Source organism: Bos mutus, chromosome 10, assembly GCF_027580195.1.
Source record: "Bos mutus isolate GX-2022 chromosome 10, NWIPB_WYAK_1.1, whole genome shotgun sequence".
NCBI classification, from domain to species: domain Eukaryota; kingdom Metazoa; phylum Chordata; class Mammalia; order Artiodactyla; family Bovidae; genus Bos; species Bos mutus.
This window is the reverse complement of record NC_091626.1, coordinates 21303732-21331518: the sequence shown is the minus strand read 5'-3', so window position 1 is coordinate 21331518 and position 27787 is coordinate 21303732. Positions and strand designations below refer to the sequence as shown.

Sequence of the window (27787 nt, the reverse complement as noted above, 5' to 3'; positions counted from 1 at the left end):
AACTATATACAGAAAACCTAAAATTTTGCTGACAGATATGAAGACTGAAAAAATGGAAAGACAAGCCATGTTCTTAGAAAAAAATGAATCTTATAAAGATGTCAATTCCTAATAGTTTCTCACTTTTTCTACATTTAATCACAATTCTAGTGGAATCTTTTTTTACTTTACTAAATGATTCTACCATTCACTGCTGAGTTTCCCAGGTGGCGCTACTGATAAAGAACCTGCCTGCTAATGGAGTAGATGTGAGAGATGCAGGCTCCATCCTTGGTTTGGCAAGAAGTAGCAACCTACTCCAGTATTCTTGCCTGGAGAATTCCATGGACAGAGGAGCCTGGTAGGCTATAGTCCTCGGGGTCGCAAAGAGTCAAAACACGACTGAAGCGACTTAGCATACAAACATTCATTTGTTGTTGGTTTTTTTTAAAAAGTAGACAAGAAAGCAAAGAAAAATTTTTATAAAGAGGAGGAAGGAGAGGGAATTTGCTCTTCATTTTTAGTCCATTACTTCAAACCCTTTATGAGACAAGCAATGTATAAATAAATAAAAGGCCACGATGTGCAGTGGGTACAAGAAGAGACAGAATAAAAAGGCTAAACTAATAGTCTAGAAACAGACCAGTTGCTTGTGTATATATGTGTGATAAATATATGAATTCAATTTATGATAATAATAACAGCTAACATTTATTGAGCCCTTATTTTGTGTCAGATTCTATGAAAAGCACTTTACATTTACAAGAACCTGGTGATGTAGGAAATGTTAATCTATGGGTAAAGGAACTAAGTCTTAGAGAGATTAAGTGACTTGTGCCTCTAAGAAGGGGTTTAAATGGGGTACAAACCTAGGTCAACTGACTCAGAGCCTTTAATCTTAACCTTAAGACATACTATCTCTAATTTTCCTTCTAGAAAGCTATCCTAGACAATATTCACAAACTAGATAAAGGACAAAAATGGTATGGACCTAACAGAAGCAGAAGATATTAAGAAGAGATGGCAAGAATACACAGAAGAGCTGTACAGAAAAGATCTTCACGACCCAGATAATCACGATGGTGTGATCACTCACCTAGAGCCAGACATCCTGGAATGTGAAGTCAAGTGGGCCTTAGAAAGCATCACTACGAACAAAGTTAGTGGAGGTGATGGAATTCCAGTTGAGCTATTTCAAATCCTGAAAAATGATGCTGTGAAAGTGCTGCACTCAATATGCCAGCAAATTTGGACAACTCAGCAGTGGCCACAGGACTGGAAAAGGTCAGTTTTCATTCCAGTCCCAAAGAAAGGCAATGCCAAAGAATGCTCAAACTACCGCACAATTGCACTCATCTCACACACTAGTAAAGTAATGCTCAAAATTCTCCAAGCCAGGCTTCAGCAATACTTGAACCGTGAACTTCAGATGTTCAAGCTGGTTTTAGAAAAGGCAGAGGAACCAGAGATCAAATTGCCAACATCTGCTGGATCATGGAAAAAGCAAGAGAGTTCCAGAAAAACATCTATTTCTGCTTTATTGACTATGCCAAAGCCTTTGACTGTGTGGATCACAATGAACTGTGGAAAATTCTGAAAGAGATGGGAATACCAGACCACCTGACCTGCCTCTTGAGAAACCTATATGCAGGTCAGGAAGCAACAATTAGAACTGGACATGGAACAACAGACTGTTTCCAAATAGGAAAAGGAGTACATCAAGGCTGTATATTGTCACCCTGCTTATTTAATTTATATGCAGAGTACATCATGAGAAATGCTGGGCTGGAAGAAGCACAAGCTGGAATCAAGTTTTGCCAGGAGAAATATCAATAACCTCAGATATGCAGATGACACCACCCTTATGGCAGAAAGTGAAGAGGAACTAAAAAGCCTCTTGATGAAAGTGAAAGAGGAGAGTGAAAAAGTTGGCTTAAAGCTCAACATTAAGAAAACGAAGATCATGGCATCTGGTCCCATCACTTCATGGGAAATAGATGAGGAAACAGTGGAAACTGTGTCAGACTTTATTTTTCTGGGCTCCAAAATCACTGCAGATGGTGATGGCAGCCATGAAATTAAAAGACGCTTACTCCTTGAAAGGAAAGTTATGACCAACCTAGATAACACATTGAAAAGCAGAGACATTACTTTGCCAACAAAAGTCCATTTGGTCAAGGCTATGGTTTTTCCAGTGGTCATGTATGGATGTGAGAGTTGAACTGTGATGAAGGCTGAGCGCCAAAGAATTGTTGCTTTGGAACTGTGGTGTTGGAGAAGACTCTTGAGAGTCCCTTGGACTGCAAGGAGATCCAACCAGTCCATTCTGAAGGAGATCAGCCCTGGGTGTTCATTGGAAGGACTGATGCTAAAGCTGAAACTTCAATACTTTGGCCACCTCATGCGAAGAGTTGACTCATTGGAAAAGACTCCGATGCTGGGAGGGATTGGGGGCAGGAGGAGAAGGGGACGACAGAGGATGAGATGGCTGGATGGCATCACCGACTCGATGGACATGAGTCTGAGTGAACTCCAGGAGTTGGTGATGGACAGGGAGGCCTGGCATGCTGTGATTGATGGGGTCACAAAGAGTCCAACACGACTGAGCAACTGAACTGAACTGAACTGAGGACAAAGAGTCATTAAGAGAAATGCTTAGTGTGACATTTTTCTGATTACAAAAAATGTAAAACAAGTTGGATATCTTATAGGAGTATGGTCAAATAAATCATCCATGCAATGAAATCTTAAGCAGCCATTAAAATCAATGTTGTCAGTGAAAATTTAATAATATGGAGAAATGTTCATGATACAGAATAACGTCAGTATGTGCAGAGAAAATGTATTTTCCAGTTTTCTATAGTAAGCATGTTTTTTACTATATGGCAAACATTTTTTTCCAGTATGTATAAAATCTGTGATCTTTCCTTGGTCTTTCTGCTTGTTTCTAGTCTTCTTTCTTTTGAAGACCTATCAAAGGTCTCTCTCCTCTGTAGGACCCTCTAGCTCTCCAATCTTCAGTAGTCAGTCTCACTCATAGCAATACCTTAACAGTCCTCCTCCACACGCTACTATTTTTGGATTTGTTGTTTGTTTTTCATTTTTTTCCAGTTTTATTGAGAAATAATTGACATACCTCACTGTATAAGTTTAAGGCATACAGCATGACGGTTTGATTTACATACATTGTGAAATGATTACCACAGCAGGTTGGGCTAACATCACTTTATATAGATACAGTAAAAAGAAAAGAAACAAGAAAGGAAAAAATGTTTCTCCTTCAGATGAGAACTCTTAGGATTTACTCCCTTAACTTTTCCTGTGGACGGAGGAGCCTGTTAGGCTGCAATCCATGGGGTCGCGAAGAGTCAGACACGACTGAGCAACGTCACTTTCACTTTTCACTTTCATGCATTGGAGAAGGAAATGGCAGCCCACTCCAGTGTTCTTGCCTGGAGAATCCCAGGGACGGGGGTGTCTGGTGTGCTGCTGTCTATGGGGTCACACACAGTTGGACACGACTGAAGTGACTTAGCATAGCATAGCATATATCATACAGCAATGTTAACTGTAGTCACCATGTTATACATTACATCCTTAGTAATAACTTATAACTGGAAGTTTGTACCTCTTTTTTTTTTCTCTTTTTTAACATATAATCGTATTTATGTATTTTTGGGGTGTGCTGGGTCTTCGTGACCGCGAAGGCTTTTTCCTAGTTGTGATAAGCAGGGGCCACTCTCTAGTTGTGGTGTGCAGGCTTCTCATTGGGGAGGCTTCTCTCCTTGCAGACCATGGGCTCTAGGGTGCCCAGTCTCAACAGTTGTTTCGCACAGGCTTAGTTGCTCCGAGGCATGTGGGATTTTCCCGAATTAGGGACTGAGTTCCTGTCTCTTGCACTGACAGCTGGATTCTTTACCACTGAGCCACCAGGGAAGCCCCTAGAAGTTTGTACCTCTTGATCATCTTCCTCCAACTCAGCCTTCTCCCGCTCTCCACCTCTGGCAACCACAAGTCTGATCTCTTTTCCTATGAGTTTGCCTTTTAGATTTCACCTATAAGTGAGATTATACAGTATTTGTCTTTCTCTGGACAGATTAATGTTTATTAAGCTCTACCACATGCAGTATTAACATATTAATATATTATCTCACCTAATGCTCAGGACATACTAGAACTTATTAATATACCCATTTTGTAGATAGAAAACTGAGGTTAAGTGTTTTGAACAAAGTTATGCTTCAGCTATATAGGAAGAGCCAGAATAAGAATCCATTTCTTCTGATTCTCAACCCATTGCTTTTTCTTTTACAATATGATGTTTCCCCAAACGTGGTATAAGGACCCTGGGGCTCTCTTAGACTCTTTTAGGAAGTGTATGAGGATCTCCTCCATGTCTGTGTGAGACCAGATTTGACTTACTTTATTCAGTTAGAGCCACTTATTGTAACAGAAAGCAGATATGAGAATCCAGCTGTCTTCTATTAAGTCAGATACCAAGGAGATTTGCAAAAATGTAAAACAATATCACTCTTCTCATACATTCTTTTTGATTTGGAAAATACAGTTTTTTAATTAAAATGTATTATTTAATGTTAACACGCAATGGACTTATTTTTTTAATGAATTAATATTTAAAATTTTTTCAGTTTTTATTTATTTACTTACTTTTAATTTTTAAAAAACTTTTTATTTGTACTGAGGTATAGCCAATTAACAAACAATGCTGTGATACTTCCAAGTGAACAGTGAAGGGACTCAGCCATATATACATGTATCCACTCTCCCCTGAACTCCCCTCCCATCCAGGCTGCCACATAACAATGAGCAGAGTTCCATGTGCTATACAGTAGGTCCTTGTTGGTCATCATTTTAAATATAGCAGTGTGTACACGTTCATCCCAACTCCCTAACTATCCCTGCCCCTCATCCTCTCCCCCACCCCAACCCCTGCAACCATAAGCTCCTTCTGGAAGTCTGGAAGTCTGTTTCTGTTTTATAAGCAAATTCATTTGTGTAATTTCTTTTTAGATTCCACATGTAAGGGATGTCATAGGATAGTCTCCTTCCCTCTCTGGCTTACTTCACTCAGAATGATGCTCTCTAGGTCCACTGTTGCTGCAAATGGCATTATTTCATTCTTTTTAATGGCTGAGTAATAATTTCATTTATTTCATTCTTCTTAATGGCTGAGTAATATTTCCATTTAATATTACTGGATATTGGAAAGTACCACATCTTCTTTATCCATTACTCTATTGATGGGCATTTAGGTTGCTTCCATGTCTTGCCTATCGTAAACAATACTGTAATGAACACTGGGGTGCATGTTTTCTCAGTTTTTGAAACTTTTTTTGATCAGGAAAATATTCAGCTTCTTAAATATTGTGAATGTCTGGACTGTCAGATACATCATCTCAACATGTAAATGTCAAACCACATTTCAAAGCCAAATGTAATTTACCTGGATTTTTTTCTTTGCTTTTCTCTAACAAGGACAACTAAAACCATTCTATATTGTATTCATCTCTTCACTCTTTAAAATAGTGTTAAAAATAGTGTTCAAGTAAACTTCCAGCAATTATCTTCAACTTTTTCTGAATAAAAAGTTCCCATTCTTAAGGCCTGGGCTTCCCTGGTGGTCCAGTGGCTAAGACTCACACTCTCAATGCAGCGGGCAAGGGTTTGATCTCTAGTCAGGGAACTAGATCGCACATGCCACAGCTAAGACCCAGTGCAGCCAAATAAATAAATATATATTTTTAAAAAGACAGGCTTTTAATTCATTTACTTGATATTACTCACTGGCATTTTATCTGTAGTAGGAGGACGAAAATAAAATTTCAAAGAATATTAGAAAACCATTTAAGCCTTCCTCTTTGCTGCCTCCTTACGTGTGACATGTTCATAAAGCTCTCTTGGAAAGACAAATATCATATGATATCAGTTTATGTGGAATCTAAAAAAAAGATACAGATGAACTTACTTACAAAACAGAAATAGACCTACAGACATAGAAAATAAACTTATGGTGGGGAAGGGGGTTGGGGATAAATTAGGACTTTGGGATTAACATATATACACTACCATATATAAAACAGATAACAAGAACCTACTGTATAGTACAGAGAACTGTTTTATAATATTACAAAATATTAGTATTTTGTAATAATCTATAAGGAAAAAAAGACTCTGAAAAAGAATGTGTGTGTACATATATATACAATATATGAATGTATATATACATTCTTTTTATATATATATTCATATATTATATGAGTATATATATATATTCATATATTATATATATATATGAATCACTGTGGTGTATCCCTGAAACTAATACAACATATACTTCAATAAAAAAAATTTTTATAGAGCACTTTCAGTTCTATGGTTGCCACTAGGGATTGAGTTCTGCTTTTATAAAACCGAGATCTAATCAAGATCATATTTAAATATCAAAGCAGTTGTGACTAACTAGAGCTCAGATACTGCCTAACTCCATCTCGGCAAAGAATTATATTGAAAAAACCTCTGTGTTTAGTAAAACTGAATAATTTTTTTCCCTGATATCCTTCAGGAAAAGACTGATGATAGTCTCTCAGTTTTAATTTTTAATATCATAAATATCTATACATAAGGCTTAACATAAATAAAATCTCTTTTGGTGTCCTTAAAAATCATTGAGAGTAAAGGAGTCCACAAAGACTGAGGACACATGCTTTACAACCAGCGGCCCTCTGATGTTGTAGATAAGATTAAACATGCTGCCCAATAGGGTGATGAAATTCAAGGTCTGGACGACAGGCACCTTAAAGAAGTGGATGTAAAATGACACGGAGACCTTTTCTAGTTGGAATGATAATGGGGAAACAGAACTAGAGGTGGGCCTCCAAAATGATAGGATTTTTCCAGCAGAGGATAGAACCAGCCAGGTAGGTAGAACCATAGCAAGCACAGAAAAGCATGAAAGGGTGAGTAAGCCCACTGGGGAGGTGACTTAGGGTGAGCAGAAAATGTGTGTGGTGGGAAAAGTTTGCAAAGTCGAGCTGCATTGTGAGGGCTTGAATCCCCAGCACAGCCATGTGTGCTATGTTTGGTACACAGTAGGGTGACCTGATATAGTTTCAACAGAGAAATGACAACATGAAGTGCAAATCACAAACTACCTGTGAATAGCAAATCAGAATCATAAACATTAACTTGGCAGTGTTGTGTAAGAGGAGGAAGAGTTAGAACAATTTGCAGGGACACAGAATGAGGACCTGAGTCGGGGCGGGAGGCAGGGGCAGGGGAAGGGTGTCTGTTAGGCATGTCGACAGGTCTCACAAGGTGGCAGGATTCTGGGGAGATCTTCTGGTTCAGGGCCTGGCTCCAGCTGGGTGGTCTGGAGTCTCTGGAGAGCCCTGATCTTGTTCTTTGGATAACCCTCTTCTAAACTCTGGGTTAATTATTTACGTTTGCTTTACATTCTCTCTTCAACAGGCATAGTACGTTTAGGTTTCTCTACATTTCACTTGTACTTTTCTGAGACCAGGCCTTAGCCACTTTGTGGCTGGACCTTGGCCACTTGAATATAAAAGATTCTTTAGGGTAAATTCTTTTTACAGGTTCGTAGGACCTGTTCTGTTAATATAGGATGTGCCTTAAAAATCTTTGTTGAGTAATTTGCATGTAAAATCGGAGAAGGCAATGGCACCCCACTCCAGTACTCTTGCCTGGAAAATCCCATGGACGGAGGAACCTGGTGGGCTGCAGTCCATGGGGTCTCTAAGAGTCGGACACAACTGAGGGACTTCACTTTCACTAACCTCATTTCTGATAAGTTGACTCCTTGGTTCTTGATCAGATGGAAGAGAGACAAGAGAGACAGAGGTGTGGGAGAATGAAGGAGAGACTGTAAAGGCAAATCTTTTCCGAAAAGTGTGAGGGGGAGGTGCAAAGAAGGTCCAAGATGCTAACCCTCAGCTCTCACTCAGCTCCTCTGCTTGCCCTCCCCTCTCACCTCCACAACAGAGAAGTTCTGCCTACTAACCTCCAGTCACTGTGAAGAAGGAAAGGGCCAAGACAAACCATAGAGGGCTCCCTTCAGGAGCACTGAACACTCTTTGTGCCCCTTTCCGGCTTTGTGTCCCTTCAAACCATGCAACTGTTTTGAAAGACTTTTTCTGCCAAATTACCTTCGTAAGTTCAGGAATTAATTTACTTTTTCATGAAATAGCTAGAATTAATATACCAATTTACTATAATACCAAAAAAAGCAAAGGCGCTTGAGCAAGATATATATACAATGATATCCAGTGAAACATTTTTGTAATAGAGCAAACTGGGAACAATCTAAATATCCATCATGAAGGGAAGTTAAATTATGATACAGCCATACTTTAACAGTAATATGAGCTGATAATTCTGTATGTTTGTTTGCATATTTTTAGAAAAAGTCTGGTGCTGTATGCACCAAATTGGTTGCTCTAAGGAGGTGGATAGGCGTAATGGGGTGTGTGTGTGTGTTAGGAGGGGTGTGGTTCAGTCTTTTACGCTGTACACTTCTTTTATTTGTTTGGCTGTGTCGGGTCTTAGTTGCAGCACACGAGATCCTTGAGGGCTCAACAGTTATAGTGCACAGGTTTAGCTAAACCAGAGTAGGACACGACTGAAGCGACTTAGCAGCAGCAGCAGCAGCTCTGGGGCATGTGGGAATCTTGATTTCCAGACCAGAGATCAAACCCACAGCTCTCTGTTGCAAGGCAGATTCTTGACCACTGAACCACCAGGGAAGTCCCTGTATACTTTTGTTTTGAATTTTTTAAAAAATTTTTTCAAAGCACAGTATTTTTGTTTTTCAGCCTATGAAGATTTTTTGTAAGTAGCTTATGCACCCCTGTTGCAGGCAAATGTTCAATTTTCATCAGGCTTTTAGAAACAGAAGAAACACCTGACTGTCCATCCCCATGCCATTTAGGGAGCTTAGGCTGGAAACGACTGCCTTAGAAGCCAGTTTGCTTTCCCAGGCGGTTGGGTATCTAAACATTTCTCCAACACCAGCTTTCCAGAGTTTTGATTGAAGCCATGGGACATGTTTCTAGAATTTTATTCACTTAAGATGACAAACAAGACTTTCTTTGGTACGTGATTTGCTCATTCCTAACTCCATGCCTTCACATACTACTCCTTCCCTTTTCTTCATCTTTGTCAGTTTTTCCAAAATTCTATCCCAAACTTGCCTGTATAAATCCGAATCAAATCTGCCTTTCCCTACCATGGCTCTACCTTATGATTCCTGCTTCAATTCTCTTGGTTTTTAGTGACATTTATTTGCACTTTCTGTTACTTGATATCCTTAGGTGTTTTTTGTGTGTCTACTATTGTCTATAGGTTATGAATATTGAGGACAGGGTCCATTTCTTTTTTCATTATTATCTTTATTATTTCAAATACCTAAATCTAGTATGGTTCAAGATGAACACCTAATTAAATGAGGAAATGCTGAATGCCATAGTAAATTATCATGAAGAACTGTTTTGAGATTATTGATATTCATTTCCAGATGCTAGCTACAAAAGGAAAATGTGCTTTTATCTATGAGATCCAGCAGTTGCCACCTTAACCAAGAATCAAACTCAGCATAAGTAATAGTGAGATATTCTGACCTGATGTGGCTCTAGGGTGATGTAATGTGAAGTACATAATATCATCTATTAAGTATTCTTTGCAAGAATGTTTAAAGTGAATCTAATAAAGCCTGAAGACCTACTTCCAGTTTACAGGAAATGTAGGCTTATAGCACTATGTCCAATAGAATTTTCTGCAATGATGTAAATGTTATCTGTCTGCACTAATACAGTAACCACCAACCTACTAAAAGTTTCATTTTATTTCATTTTAATTAAATTTAAATAGCTACTTATGGCTAGTGGCTACTATATTGGACAGGAAAGGAACAACTTTGCCACCACAGGAAATAGACAATGGGACATTCTGTAAGGTAACTGGCTTGGATTTTTCAGAAAGTTAATTTTATTTAAAAAAAAAAAGTGGGAGGAATGATCTATTTAAAAAAAATTTAAAGAAACCTAACATTGTACAGGAGACAGGGATCAAGACCATCCCCAAGAAAAAGAAATGCAAAAAAGCAAAATGGCTGTCTGAGGAGGACTTACAAATAGCTGTGAAAAGAAGAGAAGTGAAAAGCAAAGGAGAAAAGGAAAGATATACCCATTTGAGTGCAGAGTTTCAAAGAATAGCAAGGAGAGATAAGAAAAGCCTTCCTCAGTGATCAAAGCAAAGAAATAGAGGAAAACAATAGAATGGGAAAGACTAGAGATCTCGTCAAGAAAATTAGAGATACCAAGGGAACATTTCATGCAAAAATGAGCTCAATAAAGGACAGAAATGGTATGGACCTGACAGAAGCAGAAGATATTAAGAAGAGGTGGCAAGAATACACAGAAGAACTGTACAAAAAAGATCTTCATGACCCAGATAATCACGATGGTGTGATCACTCACCTAGAGCCAGACATCCTGGAATGTGAAGTCAAGTGGGCCTTAGAAAGCATCACTACGAACAAAGCTAGTGGAGGTGATGGAATTCCAGTTGAGCTATTCAAATCCTGAAAGATGGTGCTGTGAAAGTGCTGCACTCAATATGCCAACAAATTTGGACAACTCAGCAGTGGCCACAGGACTGGAAAAGGTCAGTTTTCATTCCAGTCCCAAAGAAAGGCAATGCCAAAGAATGCTCAAACTACCGCACAATTGCACTCATCTCACACGCTAGTTAAGTAATGCTCAAAATTCTCCAAGCCAGGCTTCAGCAATACTTGAACCGTGAACTTCAGATGTTCAAGCTGGTTTTAGAAAAGGCAGAGGAACCAGAGATCAAATTGCCAACATCCGCTGGATCATGGAAAAAGCAAGAGAGTTCCAGAAAAACATCTATTTCTGCTTTATTGACTATGCCAAAGCCTTTGACTGTGTGGATCACAATAAACTGTGGAAAATTCTGAAAGAGATGTGAATACCAGACCACCTGACCTGCCTCCTGAGAAACCTATATGCGGGTCAAACAGTTAGAACTGGACATGGAACAACAAACTGGTTCCAAATAGGAAAAGGAGTACATCAAGACTGTATATTGTCACCCTGCATATTTAACTTACATGCAAAGTGCGTCATGAGAAACGCTGGGCTGGAAGAAGCATAAGCTGGAATCAAGATTGCCAGGAGAAATATCAATAACCTCAGATATGCAGATGACACCACCCTTATAGCATAAAGTAAAGAACTAAAAAGCCTCTTGATGAAAGTGAAAGAAGAGAGTGAAAAAGTTGGCTTAAAGCTCAACATTCAGAAAACGAAGATCATGGCATCTGGTCCCATCACTTCATGGGAAATAGATGGGGAAACAGTGGAAACTGTGTCAGACTTTATTTTTTGGGGCTCCAAAATCACTGCAGATGGTGATTGCAACCATGAAATTAAAAGACGCTTACTTCTTGGAAGGAAAGTTATAACCAAGCTAGACAGCATATTAAAAAGCAGAAACATTACTTTGCCAACAAAGGTCCGTCTAGTCAAGGCTATGGTTTTTCCAGTGGTCATGTATGGATGTGAGAGTTGGACTATAAAGAAAGCTGAGCACAGAAGAATTGATGCTTTTGAACTGTGGTATTGGAGAAGACCCTTGAGAGTCCCTTGGACTGCAAGGAGATCCAACCGGTCCATCCTAAAGGAGATCAGTCCTGGGTGTTCATTGGAAGGACTGATGTTGAAGCTGAAACTCCAATACTTTGGCCACCTGATGAGAAGAGCTGACTCATTTGAAAAGACCCTGATGCTGGGAAAGATTGAAGGCAGGAGGAGAAGGGGCCGACAGAGGATGAGATGGTTGGATGGCATCACTGACTCAATGGACATGAGTTTGGATAGGCTCAGGGAGTTGGTGATGGACAGTGAGGCCTGGCGTGCTGCAGTTCATGGGGTCTCAAAGAGTTGGACATGACTGAGCACCTGAACTGAACTGAATATCCAAATGTTATGTATGAATCTTTATTAGAACCTAGACCAAGAAAAAAAACTAGAGAAATCTGAATATGACCTGAATAATAACTATTATGAAATTATTGATTTTTTTCCCTAGTTTTTGGCTGCAGTGCTCAAGATCTTAATTCCCAAACTAGGGATTGAACCCAAGACCCTGTAGTGCAAGTGCAGCGTCTCAACCACTGGACCACCATTTTATTAGTTATACAGGGAGTCCCCTTATTTTTAGGAGTTGGCTCCTTAAGTGTTTACAGAATGAAATGTCAGGACGTCTTCAACTTATTATAAAATGGTTCAGGAAAAAAAAAGTCTACATAACTCTATAAAGAGAGAGTGGGCTTCCCTGATGGCTCAGTTGATAAAGAATCCTGCTTGAAATGCAGTTGACCCAGGTTCAATCCCTGGGTGGGGAAGATCCCCTGGAGAAGGAACCCACAACCTACTCCAGCACTCTTGCCTGGAGAATCCCATGGACAGAGGAGCCTGGTGGGCTACAATCCATGGGGTTGCAAAAAGTCTGACACAACTTAGAAACTAAACCACCATAAAAAGAGAGGAGGGAGGAGACAAAAGAGGGAGAGAGAGAAAGAAAAGCAAAACGTTAGTCATTGTTGAATATAGGTTAAGAGTATCCTGGTGCCATGAAAAGATGCTCAATATTGCTAATTATTAGAGAAATACAAACCACAACTACAATGAGGTATCATCTCACATGGTCAGAATGGCCACTATCAAAAAATCTACGAACAATAAATGCTGGAGAGGGTGTGGAGAAAAGGGAAGCTTCTTGTGCTATTGGTAGGAACGTAGATTGATACCAGCCACTGTGGAGACAAGCATGGAGATTCCTTTAAAAACTAAGAGAGTTACCATATGATCCATCAATCCCATTCCTGTGCATATATCTGGAAAAGATGAAAACTCTAATTAAAAAAGATACATGTGGGACTTCCCTGGTGGTCCAGTGGCTAAGACTCCACACTCCCAATGCAGGGGGCCTGGGTTCAATCCCTGGTCAGGGAACTAGACCCCATGTACCGCAACTAAGAATTCGAGGGCCGCAACTAAGATCCAGTGCAGTCAAATAAATTAAAAAAAAGAAAAGATACATGTACCCCAATGTTCATAGGAACTCTGTTTACAGTAGCTAACATGTAGAAGCAAAGTAAATGTCTATCGACAGATGAATAAAGATGTGACATATATATATACATATAAATATTTCTCAGCCATAAAAAAATGAATGAAAAATGACATTTGTCACAACGTGGATGGACCTAGAGATTATCATGCTAAGTGAAGTAAGTTGGAATGAGAAAGACAAATATCATGATATCACTTATTTGTGAAATCTAAAACAGTGATCCAAATGAACTTATTTACAAAACAGAGAGACTCAAAGATGTAGAAAACAGTCATATGGTTATCAAAGGGAAAGGGCGGCAGGGATAAATTAGGAGTTTGGGATTAACAGATATGTGTAAAATAGATAAAAAACAAGGACCAACTGTATAGAACAGGAAGGCTGAATCACTTTTTCCTGTACACTTGAAACTAACACAACATTGTAAATCAACTATAACTTAAAAACTGAAGACAGAAACTTCCTTGGTGGTCCAGGTAAGACCCTGTGTTTCCAATGGAGGGGGCACAGGTTCGAACTAAGATCCCACATGCCACGTGGAGCAACCAAAAAATAAAAAAACATTTTAAAAGTTTAAAAAATTGAAGAAAGAGTATCCTGGTGCTTACCATAATATTCTTTCAACTTTTCTGTAGGTTTGAAAACATTTCCCTGAAACAGGTTAAAAATTATACATATAACTAAGCAATGTGGACTGTTTGAGAGTTTTTACATTAATCGATACTGGGCTGACCTCACAGGCCTGCAAGCCTCATAGTAGCCCAGCCTTGAAACCAAAGAAAGAGCCCAGAGACAGTGACAGAGACATCAATGGCTTCTTGGACAGGGAATTTTACATATCCACAGCCAAGGGTGGCAGAGAAACACCCCCACCCCTGCAATGGCAGAGGGCAGCCTGGACATAACAGCAGTCCTCACTACTTGGGGGAGGAGGAGGTTACCATTTATAGGGGGAATTAAGTCAGGCTGGATCATCAGTTACCAGGGAAACCAGTAGCTGGGCCACATCCCTCCCAGCCCCTCAGGTTAACAACCTAGAAAGGCAGATGTTTTTCTTTAATAAGCTAGCAGGCGGAGCCCTTCTGATCTAAGGGGTAAGCAGGTTCATATGAGTCGGGTGCCGGTGAAGCAGGGACTGGTCAAGCAGGGGAGGTACAGAAAGCAAGAGAACAGCTATCTTGAATGGCCTGACCATACAACATAATTGCTTGTTCATTTTGTGTGGGCCAGCACTTACAGATAAATGGAAGTAAGCACAATGTACAGAAAAATTTAAAGCTCAGTCAAAGACCTTAATTTTACTATGATCAATCCAAAACCATCATTATACGATCTTAGCAAAAGAGCATCTTGAGACAGTCTCCCTGGAAAGTGGTTTGAGAAGCTGAGTAGGGCCTTCTAAATGAGGGTGGTCTTGGGCTTCTGCTTGTAGCAACCCCCAACCTCAGCATTTTTTTAAAGCTGACATTTTTTTCCTGTTCAGATTGTTTTTGAAGTGGGTTCCCCCACCAGGGATTGAACCCACGCCCCTTAGAGTGGGAGCATGGAGTCTTAACCACTGGACCACCAGGGAAGTCCCCTGTAGTCCCCACCAGTCAGGGCCCTGCCTTTTTCTAAGCTAAACAGACCAGGGAACTTGGTTCCTCAGGGTAATCTTCACCCACCCTCTGTTCTGAGAGAAAGAAGTCACCCTCAAACCACATCAGAGGGAAGCGAGAACACAAATGCCTTGTGTCCCTTCCTGTAACCTAGCTGGGTGCCCAGCAGCTTTATCATACCTGCCCCACTTACAGCCATAGTGACAGAATAGTTTCCTATCCATCTGAGCGTCTACTACTAGTCTGGAGACGAATTCTTCAAGAGCAAGCCCAGTTTTAGTCCACTTCTGCTGTCTAAGAATGAAGCCTCTAAAACCCCACATGCCAGGCTGGCCCTTTTACCCTTCACCCTTCCAGTAAGCATTAGGGAGCCATCTCTGCATGCACTCAAGTCTCCCTCCTTATCCATATAGACTTTGATGTTCTTTTTCTATCTTTGTCCAAACAAAAATGACTAAAGTCCTAAGGTACAACATCACCACTTTATTTAGGAGATAATCAAATAGGATACAGGGCTGACACAAATCACTGTACATAAAATGATACAAATCTGTTACATTTTCTAGAAGAGACTCAGTCCTTATAAACAAGGAAGAAAAACCAGAAGAGTGCCTAAAGGACTATAGTGTTTTGGACAAGGGTCCACACACGCCCTTGAGTGAAGGTGGCCTCTGGTGGAGGTGGTCCTTTCAGTAGGAAGACAAGCAGATGGTTCCTCTGCAGAAGCCAAGCCTCCTGGCCCCACCCACCCTCACCGGCATGCCTTGTTGAACTCCTGGAGGGTCCAGCGTTTGTTCTCAGCCGCCTGCTTGAGTTGGGTGTACTCTTTCACCAGTTTGTCAAACTCCTCCCCAAGGACCTCATAGGTGTTCAGGACCTGTCGGGACTTCTCCATGTCCTGCTCTTGTAGGCGAATGGCCCCCTCCAAACGGTCCCTAAGAACCCAGGCACAAGAGATACAATATAAGGATCTGGCTCCTCAGAAAATACACAAAAATGGGAAGGCACAAAAATGAATGAGTCTGGAGGGTGTGGGGTGTGTGGAAGAGCTGTATCAGGCTTTTGGGAGTTCTCACCTAATGAGACGATGAACTTCCACTTTCTCAGCGGTGTAAGTGTCAGACAAAATCTTTAGCTCTTCCATCCTGACCAGGGGAGGAAAGAAATGTCAAGCTGAGGATCCTAGACAGCAGCAGACTTAGGAATGGGACACAGGACCTGCCCATGGTCAACGTATGGGTTGAGCAGTGACAAGCAGTCATTCCAAATTCCTGAGCAATTTAGCTCACAGCAAAGCACCTATTTCAGAAGGCTTTAAAATGAAAGACCCAAGAATGCTGACAGCTTTAGATTAATCCAAAGGCTAACAGGGCTATGTGACATTTACTGCATACCCACAGGGTGTCAGGCACGGCAGGGAGGAAAGCGATGAGGGAGAGGGTTGGAGGGGTGGGGTGTGAGACGGAGTCTCTCAGATCCACAGGGGTCACAGCTCACCGCAGCTTAAGGATCATGGCGCTGCACTTGATCTCCAGGTACTGGGCATTGATGCGGTCCAGCTCAGACTGAGTCTTCAGCCGGTGCTCCTGAAGAAGCCTCTGCAGCAAGGCCAGGCAGCGGAGTAGCACCTGAGCCCCCAGGAGGCAGGAGGAAGAGGGCAGCCACAAAAGACAGCAGAAAAGAAGGCAGATCAGAAATCCCTGGCTTAGGAATTCCCTGATGGTCCAGTGATTAAGACTCTGTGCTCCTACTGCAGAGGACACGGGTTCAATGCCTGGTTGAGGAAGATCCATATGCCACTCGGCATGACCAAAAAAAATCCCTGGCTTCCCTAGAGGGGCCCCTGGGGTCAGGGTAGAAGAGAAGGGAGGCTGCCCCACTGCCCTGCCAGACCTGGGAGTAGGTGGCACTCTTCTTCTCCAGCAGCACCATCTGCTCCTCCTGCTGGCTCTTGGCAGCCTGGCACTGCTGCTTCTCACCTGCCAGAACCTCGGCGAGGTTCCACACCTTTGCTGCTTTCAGGGTTTCACTGTCCAAATCTGGGCAAAGAAACAGAATGCTGGATGGGAAAACCCTAACTGCTCCTGCCTTTTGAAAGCCATGTCTCAGTGCCCCTCTCCTACATCCAGCCCTACAGATTCTGTCTTCCTTACAGGTTTTCTTCTGATGGCCTGATAAAAACAGCCCAGTTCTCAAAATTAAGTTCTCTCCATCTGCCTGAAATGCAGGAGACTGGGGTTCAATCCTTGGGTCAGGAAGATCCCCTGGAGAAGGGTATTCTTGCCTGAAGAACTCAATGGACAGAGGAGCCTGGCGGTCACAAAGAGCCGCAAACAACTGAGTGACTTCACTTTCACTCTCACTCTGAATTCCAGATGTGGCCCTTGATTCTTTTTTTTTTTTTTAAACCCTTGATTCTTAAATCACAGAAATAAAGACAAAACAAGAGGCTTCCCTGGTGGCTCAGTGGTAAAGAATCTGTCTGCCAATGCAGGAGATGTGGGTTCCATCCCTGGGTGGGGAAGGTCCCCTGGAGAAGGAAATGGCAACCCACTCCAGTATCCTTGCCTGAGAAGTGGACAGAAGTGGACAGAGGAGAAGTGGACAGGTAGGCAACAGTCCTTGGGGTTGCAAAGAGTCAGACACGACTTAGCAACTTAACAACAAAGACAAGGTGGACACCTATTAGCCTGAACCTTCCTCCCTATTTCATTCTGATTCTCTTAAGAAGAACTCATCCTTCCGTGTGGCAAGAGGACACTGCCACTCAGCACTGGCCAAACGAAGGGAATCCACACAAAATTCCTCACTCTTATTCTACCAGCAAGGGAACAAAAAAGTAAGCATTTCCAATGCTTCCCAGCTTCTGTCCCAAATCTAAAACTCAACACATTATTCTCAAAAGAGCAGCCCAGGAACCCTGAAGGCCAGCCGTGAACAGGACACAGCCAGCACGCACCTGAACTGGGATTGTGGTAGCAGAGCACAGTGAAGCATTTCTTCTTGAGTTGCTCCTCCACTTCCAGTGGGAGCCGGGCTCTCATATATACAAAATCCTGCAGCCACAGAAGAGAAGGGGGAGATGCAGACAGACAGCCGGAACTTGGAAGATCCAGTCAATGAATACGTGATGATAACAATCTCAGTGATAACCAAAGAAAATGCATCGAGGGACTTCCCTGGTGGTCCAGTGGCTAAGACTCCGTGCTCCCAGTGCCGGGGGTCTGGGTTCAATCCCTGGTCAGGGAACTAGATCCCACATGCTGCAACTAAAGATCTTGCATGCCTCAACTAAGAATGGGCACAGTCAAATAAATAAATAAAATTTAAAAAAAAAAAGAAAGAAAGAAAGAAAATGCATCGAGAGTCATCAGGGAGATTTAATTTCAAGTCACCAGGGAGATTAATGTTAGCAAAGACTACAGTGGCTGTCAAGATCCCATGCTGATGAAAATGTGGGGACCTAGGGCACTGGAAGCGCCTCTCTGCAGTTTGCCAATATGTACCAGTGTGTTCTATGTGTGTGGCCTGTGACCCGGCGATCCCACTTTAAGGACTAACACTTGAGAAATAATCATACAAAGACACATATGAACTAGTACATTCCTATCATAGTGTTTCTACTAGCAAAAATGTGGAGACAACCTTAAATTAATATCCATCAATAAGGGTGAGCAAATTGTGCTACATATATACAATGAAATCCATCTGTGATTAAAACTGGTGATATACAATAAGGACACGAGCACTAACTATATGCCTGGATACTGTGCAGAGAGTGCTTTAGGAAGGGGAGAGGAATAAATTAGGATCTTGGGACTATCATATACATACTACTATATATAAAATACATTACCAACAAGGACCTACATATGGCCCAAGGAACTCCAATATTTTATAATAACCCTTAAAGGAAAAGAATCTGAGAAAGAATTGATATATAAGGCTTAACTGAATCACTTTTCTGCACACCTGAAACTAACACATTATAAATCAACTATACTTCAATTAAAAAGAAAAAATAAGAGTGCCTTAGAGGATATCATCTTGTTTAGAGTAATTTGAAAAGTAATATATATTTGAAAATAACCATATACTTGAAAATAAGTCCAAAATATATTGAGTGAAAACAGATTATATTCTATATATGCACAGGAGGTATAATACCATTTATTCGGTTAGCCACAAAGTTTGTTCAGGTTTTTCCGCAACATCTCATGGAGAAACCCAAATGAACTTTTCGGCCAACCCAATATTTCAAGTTATATATACTAATACTGCATTTATTTCTAGACTTAGTATTTCAGCTCTTACTTTCTTCCTTGTAATGTTTTTCTTTCTTATTTACTTAAGTTCTACCACCATGAACAAGTGTCATTCTCACAGAAAGTTTAACCATGAAATGTTTCAATACATGGGAGAATTTAAGCCATTTCCCTTCTTTGCTCCCAACATCTGTCCCCCCAGCCTCTGACCTCTGAGGGTGGCATGAGCTCCAGAAGGTCCGCCTTCTCCAGCCCTAGCAGTGGGGGCACCTCCCTCTCCTGGCTGGGACCTAAGAGCCGTGTCAGCTCAGTCACGAGTAGCCGCTGTTCAAGGGTCTCGTGAAACTGGGAGAGAGAATAAAAAGCAAAAAAGAATTTTCTATAAAACTTTCCCCATTCCACCTCCTCCACCCTCACGAGCAGTTCTTCACATATCTTCAAAGTCCTCAAACATGTCATCCCCTTTGGCAACTTTCTAGCTGCCAGTGCTTTCTCCTGTCAATCCTCCTTTTCAAAACCCTGACAACACATTCACCTCTTTCCCCAAGTCCCTGTCTTTCTTGATACCCGTTACTCAAAACTCCTATTTCCCCCATATCATAGAATCAAAGGAAGCCACAGCTGTCCCCGTCATTCCTACAGCTGCTCCCAGCGCTCACTTCCTGCTTCCTGCCTCACCTTTCTGTCCTCAGAAGTTAAATCTGCATCTTGTGTCTTCACATAGTAGTCCACAAGTAGCTCTTGAATGACTCTCTGTAAAATCTCAGACCTTAACCATGTTGTCTTATGCAGTCGAACGTCCTTCCACGCCTGGAAAACCGAAAAAATCCCAGGTGGGAGCCCCTCTCTCTCAGATGATTTTTTTCTTCCTCCCAGTCAGCCCTTCTCCCAGTGCCCTTACCTGAGCCTGCTCCTTTGCCAGCGTGAGGCTTAAACCACTCTCGTCCACGTGTTGTGAGAGACTCAGCAGTAGTTGGCTGAAGTGTGGGTTCTGTAACAGGTCCTCTTCACTCAGGTTACAAGGAGGAAGCTGTTTGCTGCACACTTAATGAGACGTCCCCCATAGGGGCCAAAAAGCAAAGATAGTAGTATGGATTCAATTTATATAATCGAGTATAAGATATGGGAAGGTAAGGGTCAGTAGCTCAGTCATGTCCATGTTCAGTGGACATACTCATGCTCAGTCATGAGGATTCTTTGCGACCTCATGGACTATAACCCGCCAGGCTCCTCTGTCCATGGAACTTCCCAAGCAAGAATACTGGAGTGGGCTGCCATTGCCTACTCCAGGGGGTTCTCCAAACCCAGAGTTCAAAGCAGCATCTCCCTAGGCTTCTGCATTGGCAGGCAGATTCTTTACCACTGAGCCACCTGGGAAGTCCCCATAATTGAGCATAACTCTCAGCTTAATATTCACTTCCAAAAAACCCTTAGGTTTTTGATAGGGAAGTTTTCTAAATCAAATGAAAAATTTTTTTTAAAAATAGGGAATTCACTGGCAGTCCAATGGTTAGAACTTCATCCTTTCACTGCCAAGGGCCTGGGGTTCAATCCCTGGTCAAGGAACTAAGATCCCTCAAGCCTTGTGGCACAAGTAAAAAATTTAAAAATCCACAAATAAACTAAAGGCAGTTCTCAAAGTAACAAGCATTTATATTATATACAAGGACGTTAACCAAGAATTAGAGAACAAGCCTTAAAAAAAGCTAAGAGCCTAGAAAATGGAAATACAGTTGGAAAATATTAGACAAAGAGAATCAAGAATAAGGGACTCTTTGGTAGGACTCATCACACTACCTAAAATGCCTCATTCACACATAATAACTAGAGTTTTGGGGGACGGAAAAAAAACAACACATGTACAGTTCCAACTTGGGATGTGATCTCTGGTTGCATAAGCAAGACTGAGAGAGGGTATATTCTTAAGAATAAATTAAAAAATTAACTAACTAAATTCTCCTTATTGTAAATAGACTGAGTACCCCATGTGGATGCAGAACAGTACACGCATGAGAAAAAGTGCAAGAAGCCAGGTTGTTGTTCAGCTGCTAAGTCATGTCTGACTCTTTATGACCCCATGGACTGCAACACGCCAGGCTCCTGTCCTCCACTATCTCCCAGAGTTTTCTCAAATTCATGTCTATTGAATCAGTGATGCTATCTAACCATCTCATTCTCTGCCACCCCCTTCTCCCTTTGCCTTCAATCTTTCCCAGCATCAGGGTCTTTGAGTCGGCTCTTCACATCAGATGGCCAAAGTATTGGAGCTTCAGCAACAGTCCTTCCCGTGAATATTCAGGGTTGATTTCCTTTAGGATTGACTGGTTTGATCTCCGTGCAGTCCAAAGGATTCTCAAGAGTCTTCTCTAGTACCACAATTTGAAAGCATCAATTCTTTGGCTCTCAGCCCTCTTTATGGTCCAACTCTCACATCTATACATGACTACTGGACAAACCAGTAGCTTGACTAATAGCTTTGACTAGATGGACCTTTGTCAGCAAAGTGATGTCTCTACTTTTTAATATGTTGTCTAAGTTTATCATAGCCAGATTCCATATGCTCAAGGGGCTTTTTTTTCCATCTGTTTTCCCACATGCTTTCTGCTGGGGTCTTCTATTTTACTTTCACATACCAAACACATTTTAATTCTCTGGACCATCATACCAAAGTCCTTTTAGAAAATTAAAAGTCTCTTTTTTTTCTCCCAAGGCATTAAAAAATCAATATGGAAATGGTTAAAATATAGAAGATTTACGTTTTCAAAGGACTCAAGATACAGAAAACATCTGCAATAGGCAAAGAATTCAAATATGGAAGGATTCTGAGATTTTAGAGGGTAAGATATGAGAAAATTCAAGATACAGCTTTCAAAAGTTCACTGGCCACCCATGTCATCAGGATATGCTTGCCAACACAGCATGGGAACATCTTGAAATTTCAGTCTATTGCACTAGCAGGTACTGAACAGGCATTTGTATAATCTGTCTTTCAATAAGAGAGTGTTTAAGAATCTTCAAGGATTCTAGTTTCCCTAGGAACTTATGCTTCTGTGAGAGAAACCGTACTGGTGAACATTATAAATCCTTTTTATTTTTTTGGCCACACCTCAAGACATCTTATTTCCCCAACCAGGGGTTGAACACAGGCCACAGCAGTGAAACTGCCAAGTCCTAACCACTGAACCACCAAGGAATTTCCCCTTTTTATTATAGAAGACAATACCCTAGATAACACCATTTTGGGACTTCCCTGGTGGTCCAATGGTTACCAATCTGCCTGCCAATGCAGTGGCCATGGGTTCAATCCCCGGTCTGGGAAGATTCCACATGCCACAGGGCAACTAAGCCATGGGCCACAGCTACTGAAGCCTGCGTGCCCTAGAGCCTGTGTTCTGCAGCAAGAGAGGCCACCGCAATGAGAAGTCCTTGCACCCCAACTAGAGAAAGACCACGTGCAGCAATGAGGATCCAGCACAGCCGAAATTAATTAGTTACTTAAAAAAAAAAACCTCTCTGGATAATTCTTCAAACCTCTTGCAAATGACTGCCCTTACCTTGTTGTAGCATTTCCATCCCTTCTCCAGGCGAGCAGAAATCGCCGGATGCCATCTGCTTTTCTGGTGATTCTTATCTGTTCAACTGAGTAAAAGAAAGCAAAAAGATATATAAACTGGCTTGGCTGCCCCAGAGAGACAACTACCTTGGGTTCAAATTTCTGTTGTCTACAAGCTGGGGAGGAGGAACACCTCTAACAGGGAGGTACTATATCACACATCCTGGGTCCTGTCTGAAAAGAAGCCTCCTTGGGAAAGAAAACTTTCCAATTCACTAAACAGAAGGATGCCCCCCCCCACCCCCCTACTATTATGTCTAAGGTTAAAACTGAGCTGCTGCTTTCTAGCTATGAGTGAGCTGGGGAAGGGGAGGGGGGAGAAATCCGTCTGTTTTTTACTCCAAATAACTCAGCTATCAAATTCCACAAGAGTTACTTGTGCTTCTTTAACTTGTCCTTTCATCTGAGATCTGTTGGTAGCTTTTGATCATTAGCTCTAGAAACATCCTTAAGGAGTGACACATCATTCCACACTTGAACGAAAACAACTGGTTTTCACATAACAGCATTAGGAAAGAGCACCCAGAGGAAAGAGCAAGACAGGAAGACTGACAGGGAGGTCAGTGCCAGGAGAGGAACGCAAAGGTGTGTTCATGTGGCTGAGGCCTGGACACGTGAGCCCTCAGCCCTGAGTGTTTAGTCAGAACCCCGAGTACACTGAAAAGAATGCCAGCTACACAAAGAGGAGGTAAGGATGGGCACAGTTTAGACTCTAGAGCCAAAACTTTTCCCTTGACATTATTCCCCCCCCCCCCCCGTTTTTCTTTTTTGCTCCAACCCCCCTCTCTGTAACGTATCAAACTCTTAAAAGAGCAGCTGAGCCTCCCAAAACAGAACAGACATAGGTTATTAGGATTTAACACTTCATGTTCACAGAACATTTGGTTTACTTCCTGGTTTTATGAGTAACATCAAAGTAACTACTCATTTGTTTTGTAACATGGTCTAGAGGGGGACGCAGCTGAGTCGGAATACTTAGACTTAATTTGCAGCTCAGCCTAGTTGCCTCTGTGTGAATTTAAGGGAAAAGCTTTTTTGTGCCAAACTTTTTCCCACCTGCAAAACTGAGATAACGACTCCTGCCTTGGATGAGACATTAAGAATTAATAACACAATCGACTTGTCAACAAAAGGCACTACTTAGTTAAGCTCAGTGTTTTAGCGATTCTGTTTATCAAGGATCTAAGCCTGCAAATAAATTCTTCAGGCGCAAACTTCGCTCACGGAAATGAGGACCAACCCAAATTTCAAAAAAGTCAGCTGTTCTTCCCTCCCTAGGGGAACTGCTCTCTTGGGGTATTTAGGGTGATTTTCTTTACCCTTTTAAAAGTCTTACAGGGCGTGAACGGTGGGGGCAATCAGGCTCGATTCTCCCCCCTTTGCACTCAGACGTGTTAAAACTCTCCTACAAGGACCCAAGCATTTAAATGTTCTGACTCAGGCGTCTTTTAAATTCTTAGAGCTGTCTTTACACGCTGCACTGAACGTTAAATTGATTTTACAGGTATTTTCACAAGATGTGACCCTTACAGGGCCCGAGATGAATCAAAATGCGAAGCGGGCTCTCCGGCGCCTACTTTCCTTCCGTCTGGGTAGCCAAGGATTCCCAAGGGCGAGGGCGGTCTCGGCGGCCGGAGACCGAGGACTGGCCGGCTTGACTTTCCCAGAGCTCCTTCTCCCCGCAGCGCCACCCGCTGACCCTCCGGAGCAAACCTGCACAGCAAGGGGCAGCTGAAGCTCCCGAGGCGGGGCCAAGGGGGCTGAGGCGGGCAGGTGGGCAGCCGGTGGCCGCAACACTGGACCGCCGCCCGCGCCCGGCCTCCGAAACCTCTCGATCCGGCCGGGCGCTGGGGCTGCGGGAAGCTAGGCCTGGGCAGCCAGCGCGGGAGGTCGGGGGAGGGGAAAAGGCCCAAACGCCCAAGAGGCCGCGTGGGAGGGAGGGGCGGCGCCACGCTCAAGGCGGGAACGGCAGGCTCCGCCTCCAGCTGGGCGCGCGCCCTTCGTCCTCCAACGGCCAGAGGACTAGGTGTTTGGAGTCGGGACTGGGAAAGGGAGTCATCGTAGGCAGACTTCTTTGCCCCTTCTCCAAGGCACCTCCCCCACGTTGAGGGAAAATGTTGAGAAGATGGTAATAATTGCCAGCTTTTACTGAAGGCCCACAATGAATCAGACTACGCTAAATGTTTTACTTGCCTTGCCCTGCCCCGTTTAGTTCTTGTGACCTACGAGGAAGTCACTATCATACCCATTTTACAGAGGGGAAAACTGAGGCGCAAAGAGGCTAACTGGCTTATTCAAGGTCGCTGATTGCAGTGTAAGCCTCGGGGACCCCTGAACTGTCCCAGACATGCCGCCCATCTGCAAGTCTCCTTGCTCAGGCGCTGCCAGCCCTGTCTCTTGAGTGGGCTTCTCCAGTTTTGCTACCCCAGGTTCCTCCTCTGCTCTCTTCTCATCCTTCATCAAAACCTCTGTCTTCTTTTTTTAAACTACACGGACATTTATTGTTTGCTTAACCAGAAATCTGGAGTTGGGGGGGGGGGGTGGGGCGCGGTCCTAAGACGTCTTAGGCTTCCCTGGTGGCTCAGTTGGTAGAGAATCCACCTGCAATGCAGAAGACCTGGGTTTGATCCCTGGAGAAGGGAATGGCTTCTACTTGCCTAGGAAACCCCCTTAACAGAGGAGCCTGGCAGGCTACAGTCAGTCCATGGGGTCACAAAGAGTCCATCACAACTGAGTGACTAACACTTTCACTTTTTAAGACTTTTTAGTAGCTCCCTGATCTCAAGATTGTTTGCAGTTCTCTTTGCAATCCCCTCATAGTCAAAAGGTGGCTTCAGAAGTCCAAGAAGTACATCACATTCTCTCAACAGTATCCTGAGCAGGAAGGAAGGAGAAGAGCCTTCTTCCTGTAACAGTCTGAGAAGAAAATCTTTTCCAGAAGCATCCATGACTTTTCCATATGTCTCATTGTCTCATTTTTGGGTCACCTGCCCACCCTTAGCCCAGAGAGCTGGATGTCTTCCATTTGCCCCCTAGATCCACTTTCAACTCTTCAACACCCTATGTAGAAGGTAAGAACTACTCAGTATCAGTATTCTCTGACTGGTTTCAGTCAATGGGGGAATCCCAGCAGGAGGTGGTAGGGAGAGAAATGATGGGAAGAGGAGGATGATTCCCCTGACATCCTCTCTGGGTTTGACCTCAGGCTGGCTAAGGTTCCCCCCACATCTCTCTGTTTTAACCACCCCCCCCACCCTTTTTTCAAAGTCAACTGGAATCTAGTCATTAGGTTCAGTTCAGTTCAGTTCAGTCGCTCAGTCGTGTCTGATTCTTTGCGACCCCATGAATCGAAGCATGCCAGGCCTCCCTGTCCATCACCAACTCCCGGAGTTCACCCAAACTCATATGCATCAAGTCGGTGATGCCATCCAGCCATCTCATCCTCTGTCATCCCCTTCTCCTCCTGTCCCCAATCCCTCCCATCATCTCTAACAATGAGTCAACTCTTTGCACGAGGTGGCCGAAGTATTGGAGTTTCAGCTTTAGCATCAGTCCTTCCAATGAACACCCAGGACTGGTCTCCTTTAGGATGGACTGGTTATTAGGTGAATTATTTAAAAAATATTTATTGCTAAGTAAATTGCACCAACATTATGAAATTTTTTGCATCAGAGAAGCAGGTGGGGAGGTGGGAAAGAACTCTCAGGGCTTGGTGTGCTGGGTGGCAGAGAATTTAACCTTTTCTTTTAATACCAACTAGAGAATTCTGCTAGCAGCAAAACATAGAGAAATAGTGTGATCCAGTGCAAAAATTTTATGTCCCTGGTCATCTTGTCAACTGCCACCTTTCGTGCTTAATGTTAAAGTGCTGTCATTTTCTGAGGCTTTTAAAAATCATTTCTGCTTCCTCAGTTCTGTAGTGCAGCATCATTAAATACCAGGCATAATGTCCCTAACAAATGGCAGTTGGAACAAAATAGCAAGGATGCTTTGGTGACTCAGAATTGATCAGAAATCTAGTGAAATTTCATGTATCCTATATTTGCCAAAATTTCTAAAATGGTACTACAAAGCTTTGGCTAAGTAGCTCTAAGGTACTGGAGGAGTGAGGGGGTGAAGGATACAGAGGCCTGTCTTGAGGTAGGAGGCGGGAGGGGAGTGCCATGGGAAGTCGTGAACTGGATCAAATCTTCATATGCAATTATCTGTTCCATCTCTGTCTCTAACAAACTGTGTGACCTTGGGTTTCAGGTTCCTTATCTGTCAGAAGGAGGAACTAACATATTTCTAGCTCATCCATCTCACAGCGTTGATGTAATGATCAAATGAGATAATGGCTGAGAAAGTGCTTTGGAAACACTATCAAAGTGAGGTGTTTTAAATTGACACTTATTAAGCGCTTAGTAAGTGCTTTGGGACAGACACAAAGAAAAATAGAACTCAGTCCCTCCCCTGAATTTCCTAATCTAGTTCAGAAAATAAAACATACACATGAAAAACAAATAATACATGGCAACAAAAAGGTGTCAAAAGAGCAGTTTAAATTATAAATACCAGAGAAACCTGAGGGAGGTACAGAATTCTTTCTGCAGGAATGGATAGGGAAGACTATGAAATGAATCTTCTCAGCCAGGCCTGAACAGAGAGGAAACTTAGATCATTTAGAATGAAGGAAACATCACAGCAAGTGGAGGCAGAGACAGGGAGTCCAAGCTGCATTCTGGGCCCAAGAGACCAGACCAGGTGAAGCCAAAAACTTTATAGTAAGACAAGAAAGTTGAAGCCTATAGACCATCCTTGCAGTTAAAACTGTTGCAGAAGGACTTCCCTGGCCGTCCAATGGTTAAGGATCCACGCTTCCACTGCAAGGGGCACGGGTTTGATCCCTGGTGGGAAAACTAAGATACCACATGCTGTGTGCATGTATTGAGGCAAACAAACCAAAAACCCCTGCAGCAGGATACTGAAAAAGAATCTTAAACAACATCATCTGGTGTCCTTGAAGAAAGAATTGCAAGAGAGGCCCTAGAATTCATTCTCTTTCGCTCCCTTCCTATCGCTTTATTATGGACTTAAAAAAAAAAGAAAGCTTTATTGAGGTATTTTGGCATACAATATTTAAAGTATACCACTCATTAAAT

The 27787-nt window shown here is 42.4% G+C and overlaps 1 protein-coding gene across 5 annotated transcripts; it reads right to left on the bottom strand.

The window, feature by feature from the left end:
• Window positions 1-15231: 15231 nt before the first annotated feature.
• Window positions 15232-24558, bottom strand: HAUS4 (HAUS augmin like complex subunit 4). 5 transcript variants are annotated; one of them, XM_014478132.2, is made up of 10 exons: window positions 24177-24558; window positions 22588-22672; window positions 19935-20077; window positions 19712-19843; window positions 19244-19378; window positions 17728-17824; window positions 16662-16807; window positions 16266-16396; window positions 15845-15913; window positions 15232-15703 (listed from the first exon to the last, which is right to left on the bottom strand). In XM_014478132.2, the coding sequence occupies exons 2-10, from the start codon at window positions 22640-22642 to the stop codon at window positions 15520-15522; spliced, it is 1092 nt and encodes a 363-aa protein (XP_014333618.1). In that variant the 5' UTR covers window positions 22643-22672; window positions 24177-24558; the 3' UTR covers window positions 15232-15519. The 5 variants fall into 5 exon arrangements, with proteins under 5 accessions (XP_014333618.1, XP_070233579.1, XP_070233580.1 ...); XM_070377478.1 differs by having other exon boundaries at window positions 24224-24558; XM_070377479.1 differs by having other exon boundaries at window positions 24360-24558.
• Between the last annotated feature and the right edge of the window lie 3229 nt (window positions 24559-27787).